Consider the following 8,764-nt stretch of genomic DNA (forward strand, 5'->3'; position numbering starts at 1 on the left):
TGTCAAGTAGTTGACATATACATAATGACATATACATCATATACATAATGTCAAGTAGTTAACATATACATCATATACATGTCAAGTAGTTGACATATACATAATGACATATACATCATATACATAATGTCAAGTAGTTAACATATACATCATATACATAATGTCAAGTAGTTGACATATACATGACATATACATCATATACATAATGTCAAGTAGTTGACATATACATCATATACATGTCAAGTAGTTGACATATACATGATATACATGTCAAGTAGTTGACATATACATAATGACATATACATGTCAAGTAGTTGACATATACATGACATATACATCATATACATAATGTCAAGTAGTTGACATATACATAATGACATATACATCATATACATAATGTCAAGTAGTATCCGAAAATTGAACCCATCTTCTACCACTCTTGATTTCATAGAAAAAAAACTTATGTGACCAATTTAAAAAAATCTGAATGACATAAACATACACACTTGCTGTCTATGTCATTGTTATATCACGTGTCACACTTTGACGGTGTTTATAATGTTCTTTAAGGGAGATAAGCCATGTGTTTAACTCGGCTACTTCTGAAATTAATACTGATAAATAAGTTAGGTCAGTTCAAAATTACTAAATTACTTATATGAAGTCAGTTCATTTCTTAATCCACAAAAGCAAACACCAACACACATAACAGCTGAATATAATGTAGAAAGAAAGGAAACTACAACTGATCTGTAGTTACTCTTACTTATTGTCAAACCAATTTAAAATGGTTTACAAAACTAAAGAGTAAGAACACCGTTAAACTGTAAACCAGTTCTCCCACTCAAATCTTGTTAATCTTAGGCAAATGTTGAAAAAAATAATAATTTTGAAATTTGTTTCTTTGCTAAATTTCGTGCAAAGCTACTCAAGGGTTATCTGCACTGGCCGTCCCTAATTTAGAACTGATAATACCGAAGGAAGTCAACACGACTCACCGTCAACTCTTTTACTAAGAAATAGTGAGATTGACCATCACATTATAACATCCCCACAGCTGAAAGGTGAGCGTGTTTGTTGACTAGGTTGAAGTTTGAAAGACATTTTTACTTCTGTTCTATAATACATATACGGTACAAACTGTATTTAATCTTTCCAGGAGAAACCAGTTGTGATTAAAGAACTTTACCAATAAAGTTATACCATCCGATGAATTTCACTACAAATTAGACAAAATTATGTGTCGATTTGTGTGGAAATTAACAAACAGAAAAAAATATCGAATTGTTGGCTTAGCGAAGATTTAGAAAAAATACGAGTCACAGTTTAACGTTAAAATATAATATACCCACTTCTATGTCAGGTTACTCATTTTTCTCGAGGGATCCCAAACGTTCGGTAAAAACAAACTTTATAGGACACACCTATATTATTATCCTAACGCTAGTCTAAAATGTTCTGAACTTAAAACCACCACAAACGTGTCTCCGTTTCTTCCAGAACCGTCAATTTCCTTTCTTTCAACATTAAGATAAACCTTAATAAAAAAAACATTAACAAATATTATTAATGGAACTGGTTTTTCCAGTAGAGAGGGAAAAAAAGTTTTACCAATACCTCACATGAATATTGTAAAGGAAGTCTTAGCACCCTTCTGGCCTTTTAAGGGTCTACAGCAAAACGAAATAAAAACTTAGGTTCTTTTAAATATTCACTGGAAGAAAAACTACTAACCACATAGTTTACAAATAGAAGAAAAATAACTTTAGGTTAAAAACAAATAAACAACATTTTTAACACATAATTTGACAAGTGTTTAGCTTCGTCACTAATCCCCTCAGCACTACCATGTAACACGTGTTGCGTAATATTATACAAAAGTCTAAAGCAACACGTTAAAATCGTGAGGATCTCGAGCTGTTGTAGCACAACTCTTTTTAATGATAAATTCAAGCTGAAAACAACATTTCCAATCAGACTTGTAAATAAATCTTACATTACTGAGGTGTTTTTTTTTCCGGACTTAATACTGAAATTATACGAGGTATATTTCTAACTTCGAACGTTAGGCCTACTCAGAAATGTTCATGTTGATTTTTTTAATAATTCTTAATACAAGTATACATCAAAAAGTTGTTCACTTTCGATCTCTAACTAGTTCTAACTGTATTGAATAACACTAGGGGAAAAATTATTTAAATAATATTCAATAAATATCAAATAAATTTTCTAAGTTAGCCACAATACTTCCTATATATAATGATAAATATAATTATGTAAAAACAAACCAAAACCAGAACTAAAATGATTTGGTGAAACTATCTTCTCTATCCTGTATCATATCTGGTTGAAATATTTTTATCAGTTACAGATTGTCTTGGATTTAATCAACTTTAAACAATGAAATACTTTTTGTTGTTGTTGTTGTAGAAGAAGAAACTAACTGGAATCTTCTAATTAAGTAACTCAGGGAGAATAATACGTGTCTAATGTTGAACTTTATTATACATATACAAAACACCTTTAACCGGCTAAACTTACTTGTAACAAATATAGTGTACTCAACAAATAACAAAAGCTTGAATAAAACTGTTTTTATAATAAAGTTTCTAACCACACAACCAGTGGTGACACAGCTAACATCTATAAAGTTTCTAACCATACAACCAGTGGTGACACAGCTAACATCTATAAAGGTTTTAACCACACCACCAGTGGTGACACAGCTAACATCTATAAAGGTTCTAACCACACCACCAGTGGTGCCACAGCTAACATCTATAAAGATTCTAACATATCAAATTGTAAAATGCCAGTCCTTGGCAAAATATTTCAAAACATTAAATTAAAGTGTTATAAAAAAAAACATTAATTTCCAAATAAGAGATTACTAAATATGGATGATATAAAAGACCAAATCCAAAAGTAAAATAAACCTTCAAGAAACTAAGAGCAGAAAAAAACGAAACAAAGACAGATATAGATTAACACTTTAGAGACCAAGACACCGCTTGAAAATCTTCAATAAACTACTAAATTATCCCGATCACTTACAAAGTGCCCACATTTTAGAATTTGCATTCAAAATTGAAATGAACTGCTTTATAATCATTGTATACAAATCAAAACATAGTTAATAAATCAAATTTTAATATAAGTTTTAAGTTCTTCATTTTATAACGAAATATTTAAAAAAATTAAACTCCCCTCACCTCCAATTTATTTACCACCCCTCTGATAAGTACATAATTAAACATAAATTACTCATTATAATACAGATTTTACTAAGTCAAAGCATAATTTTTATAGCCTTCAATCTTATTTCTTTACGGAGCCATAAACTAGAAAAAACCATACCCACTTGCCACGCTCCCACCTGTCACATCCTCTCTTTCAGAACTTGCCAGCAGTAGTCTCTGACGTTTCATATTATATTATTTATAACCAATAGAAAGCCAAGGTTTTAATATATCAAATGACATTGTTTTCTGGACAGAGTATTGTCTATTTTACCTCCTGTTTGAAAGTTTCTCTTGCAGAATTTACATCGACAAGCTTGGCTAAATTTCTCGAGGTTTTCTTTTTATTTAATATTTAAAAAAACCAGATAAATTATGATAGTTATAGGATATTGTTCACTACAGAATAACAGCATAAACAGAGCACTAACTATGTAATTCAATACAGATAATTTGAGCTACCCATTTGCCAAGTGATTTATAGTTTGTGTGGCAGAATTATTAGTTAGACAGGGGTCAAAGGGCAATAAAACAATAGAAATTAAGAAAAACAATGTATACTTTAAGGAGTCTTATGCTATTTACGATAAACAAATATGGTTTCCTATTATAATTTGCAGTCATTCTAGAAACAAAAAAGAATAATTTAGACTTTTTTATTTTTTTATGGTGGTTACAAGGTTGGTCAAACTGACCCAAAACGTATAGTAAGAGAAAACAACAGATAAAACAAAGTTTTACTGAAAATAAAATGCCGAAATATAATAATTTAGACTTTTTTTATTTTTTTTATGGTGGTTACAAGGTTGGTCAAATTGACCCAAAACATATAGTAAGAGAAAACAAAGTTTTACTGAAAATAAAATACCCAAAATATATTTAGGAGGTTTTGGAGATTAAGTGAATGAAATTTGACAATTTTCAAATGAAGAAAACTATATTTAATCTTAACATGAAAATTACTTTCCACACAGAGCAGTCGACACACTGACTCCATATATTCATGGACAATTATTTACTAAAAATACTTGATTAAAATATCTTATCTTTTGCGTACAAAAGACATGGAATTTTTACTGAAAGCTTGCCAAATTTCATGGTGATACACAAAAACATCTTAAAAGTTATAGTATGGAAACTGGTGGCCATTTTGGGGTCATAAGGTCAGCATAATCTATCAAGCCCATACCAAGAGGGTTAATCTCTTTATAAATACTTTATTAGTTTTTAACTTGTAACAAACACCATGTGATCTTGACAGCTTATGAACATTATCAATGAGTTATCTTATCATTAAAATTTAATCTTTCATTCCATGATTTACAAAGAAAAAGATAGCCCAGTATAGTACAAGTACGGTTAGTTGTACAAAAACTAATTAACCCAGTGTAACACAACTAAAGCTATATAATTACCGACTAGTCAAGAAATTGTATTATAATACCTCAAATATCTTTTCGGTAACATATAAAACTAAAGATTAAGTAAAACTAATTTCTCCCCACTGTCCAAAGTTAGATATAAGTAGTAGATTCTCTACAATTTGATCAATTTCAACAGACAACTTTAATAGATATTACATAAAAACTTGTACATGATTTACTAAATATCTTTTAACACAAATCTTATCAACTATCCCTACTAACATTCCTCTCAGACTACTTTTAAACATTGGGTTTACCAAACTGAGATATTGTATATACATATAGTAGAGTTAAGCCTTTTCAAATCAACTAAAAATAGGTATTTTCAAGCTAGCTAATACTAATAGTTAAATACAGCTCAGGATCATGAGGAACAACAACAACAATAAAAAAAAAAGCCACATTTTGAAAACTAAGAAGTCTTAAAACTTTAAAAGTGGGGTCAGTTTGTTGGCTCTATTTAACATTCATGTTTCAAACAGTGAACAACCTTAACATTTTGTTAACTACAATTGTCGTTCTGAAGGCAGTTTTACTTTGAAATTTTATCATCTTGATACCGGTTCATACGAGTCCTTAATTCTAATCCATATTAATAGCTACAAAACCACATAATCTTATACCAAAGATTAATTCATAATAAAAATGTTACCTAGAACACAGGTTTACGATATTTTGGACATCAAAATATCGTGCTTATATTAAACACAGCATTTCCAGCAATCTACTGATATTTTTTTTTTATCTCAAACTTGTTACCGTAGTACTCTTTCTTCCAGGACTGTAACTGAAGCCTAATATAAGTGATATAAATACAATCACAAAGATTTACACTCACTTATCTATTAATTCTTCTTCTTCCAATACTGAAAAATAGGCAGTAATTTAATCCCAGTGCAAGTCACGTGAACCACGTCTGCTACTCTCAGTTTTTTATATAAAACTGGTGTAAGAAATAAATCTCATGAAACTTTAAATGTATTTCATAAAATATTTCCCACTTTACAGTAGGTTACAATTTAAAAACTACGTACCAAGTAGATTTATCAAATAAACAGTGTACGTACAAGTAGAAATACGGTAAAGTTAAAATACCTTACACACCTTCGTGTTGGCTGGGAGGTATGAAAATTGTATAAAACGTTCTTACCCCATTTCGTACTGTCGACAACAAGCCTCTCTAAAATCTGTAACTGGAGAAAGTTCAGCATAAACCGGTCTGCCAGCAAACCATCGATTGTTCAAGTCTGCCACTGCCTTTTCGGCATCTTCTTCACGTCGAAACTAAGGTAGAGAAATCATGTACTTCAAGGTAGCAGATTTGGGTGACTGTACTTAATATCAATAAAAACACAACAGGGTTCACTATTGATGATCACAAGTGATTTCACCTCACACAATTTTAATCTGATATTTTCTTAGTTTCAATTTCCAATCTGGTTTCAATCAGATAAACACGCACACAATTTTTACTGGAAGTTTTAGTGAAGTATTTTATATTCTTTACACGTTATTAGGTCAACACACACATACAATTTTTACTAGAAGTTTTAGTGGAGTATTTTATATTCTTTACACATTATTAGGTAAACACACACATACAATTTTTACTAGAAGTTTTAGTGGAGTATTTTATATTCTTTACACGTTATTAGGTAAACACACACAATTTTTACTGGAATTTTTAGTGGAGTATTTTATATTCTTTACACGTTATTAGGTAAACACACACACAATTTTTACTGGAAGTTTTAGTGGAGTATTTTATATTCCTTACACATTATTAGGTAAACACACACACAATTTTTACTAGAAGCTTTTAGTGGAGCATTTTATATTCTTTACACGTTATTAGGTAAACACACACATACACAATTTTTACTAGAAGTTTTAGTGGAGTATTTTATTATTCTTTACATGTACATAATATTCAAAATATTGTGTGTATATATATATATATATATATATATATATATATATTAATAATTAAATAATCAGCCAATCCTTAAAGTACAAAGACTAGTGGAATCCTAAAGCAAGTAAGTGGAACTTACGTGGACGAGACTAGTATTACTATCTATCTATCCAGCAACCTGTTTCCAAGTAAACTACGTTAAATGATCTTACAAGATGGAATATATACTCCTAACGATACATTCCCATCAAATTTGATGATACGGAACCCAATACGAGTAACAACTTTGTCAACATCAGATACACCGTACATTTGTTACCATGTTAAACTTATGACAAAGTTCTCTTCATTACTTACTTTATTATTGTCGGGTAGTAAGTAGTAGTATTTATTAAGTTAAATATACGAGATATACACTATGGATATCATAGTTATATCTTAAACACTATACAGTTCCCTTCTTCTTGTCTAAAGTCCACTTAGGCCTATTCAATTGCTTTAGAATTCAGACAAGCTGAACTATTTTTTCTCTATTTTTATCACAATAGTATCAGTGTATAATTCACTTATGCTGCCTCGTGAGTTATATTGTATCCTGAACTTCCGATACTCGTCTGCATTTTTTGTGTTTAGGCCTACTTCCAACTAATCGGCTGCTTTTTGTCAGAGTCCACACAGGCATATTCAATTGCTTTAGAACACCCTGTTAATCTGAGTTTGATATATCAACCATCAGGCTATTCATTCCTACGACAGTTAACTTGATGTTTTCTAACCTTTCTATGACCGAAACTCTCTTTCACTTGGCTTTCTTTTGGCTCTCGTCCCGCTCTCCGCTTTTTTATTCCTCTCACTGAGGCATTCTAGAAATCTTCGTAGCCTCAACATCAATAACTTATACACACACACAACTTCCAACAATCATCTACTTTTAACTCTTATTAACACACTAAACAATCACGAAATATTAACTCAAAAATTAATTAATACCACCTACACTAAACAGTCTTTTATATCTGACGATATTCATTCCTACGAGGAACTTAATCCTAATAAAACCTGTACGGTTTTTGAGCCTCACCTTTACATAAACATTTCCCACCAAATGGTCTCCAAGGTTGTCACATACATTCATTTCTTCGATCTCTCCATACTAAAGAATAAATTCACACAACATGACATACTGCAATAGTATAAGTTTATAATTTAGTCACAGATGAAGACTTATAACATGAGTATCAAACAAACATAAATTAATATCCTTGAAGTCGAATATTATCTTAGAAATTACTATCTAAAAAAAAATCCTTGTTGAAAAACCGAGCTTACAAAAGAAGTAGAAAAACAAACAATAATGACAAGATACAGACCTAAAGACAAAATAATTAAGTCAGTAGCAGACAGGAACTATACATCAATCAATACAGATCAAAATGACCCAGTAAGAGAAAAAGAATAGGCACAGATAGACTGGGCTGACTCGATGAAAGGAACAGACAAAGAGGGACTGGGCTGACTAAATGAACGGAACAGGCACAGACAGACTGGGCTGACTAAATGAAAGGAATAGGCACAGACAGACTGGGCTGACTCAATGAAAGGAACAAGCACAGAAGGACTGGGTTGACTCAATGAAAGGAACAGGCACAGACGGACTGGGCTGACTCAATGAAAGGAACAGGCACAGACAGACTGGCCTAACTCAATGAAAGGAACAGGCACAGACAGACTGGGCTGACTAAATGAAAGGAACAGGCACAGACAAACTGGGCTGACTAAATGAACGTAACAGGCACAGACAGACTGGGCTGACTCGATGAAAGGAACAGGCACAGATGGAGTGGGCTGACCCAACAAAAGAAAATTGAAGGAATAGATTCGTGGCAGGATGTACTGATACACGAGAGGAGTGTGTCCAGCTACAGTCAGATGAAGAATACAATGGAAGTGACTAACCTAACAACAGAATATATTTATGAAGAACTAGAATAACATGCTAGGTCATAAAATACCGAGTCAGAATGGCAGTAAACTAGTCATGTATCAAAAGACAAGGACAACCAATACAACAAGGATCTGGTAAATATTGTTACACTACAATACAAAAGGACAGCCAGGGCGGATGGTCTGAGCAATTACCGATATACTGATCCAATGCAGCATTTTGTGTAGTTTATATATATATA

General features: G+C 31.5%; 1 protein-coding gene across 3 annotated transcripts in view; it reads right to left on the reverse strand.

The window, feature by feature from the left end:
- The window catches only part of LOC106476052 (splicing factor U2AF 35 kDa subunit-like), a 17,208-nt gene that overhangs the window by 2,547 nt on the left and 5,897 nt on the right, over positions 1 to 8,764 (reverse strand). For all 3 annotated transcript variants that reach the window (XM_013936725.2, XM_022380023.1, XM_022380024.1), the window contains 2 exons: positions 7,660 to 7,731; positions 5,814 to 5,947 (listed from right to left, as the gene is read on the reverse strand). In XM_013936725.2, the coding sequence (XP_013792179.2) occupies positions 5,814 to 5,947; positions 7,660 to 7,731 (206 nt within the window). The remainder of the gene's footprint in view (positions 1 to 5,813; positions 5,948 to 7,659; positions 7,732 to 8,764) is intronic.

Source organism: Limulus polyphemus, unplaced genomic scaffold, assembly GCF_000517525.1.
Source record: "Limulus polyphemus unplaced genomic scaffold, Limulus_polyphemus-2.1.2 Scaffold9710, whole genome shotgun sequence".
Taxonomy (NCBI): Eukaryota; Metazoa; Arthropoda; class Merostomata; order Xiphosura; family Limulidae; genus Limulus; species Limulus polyphemus.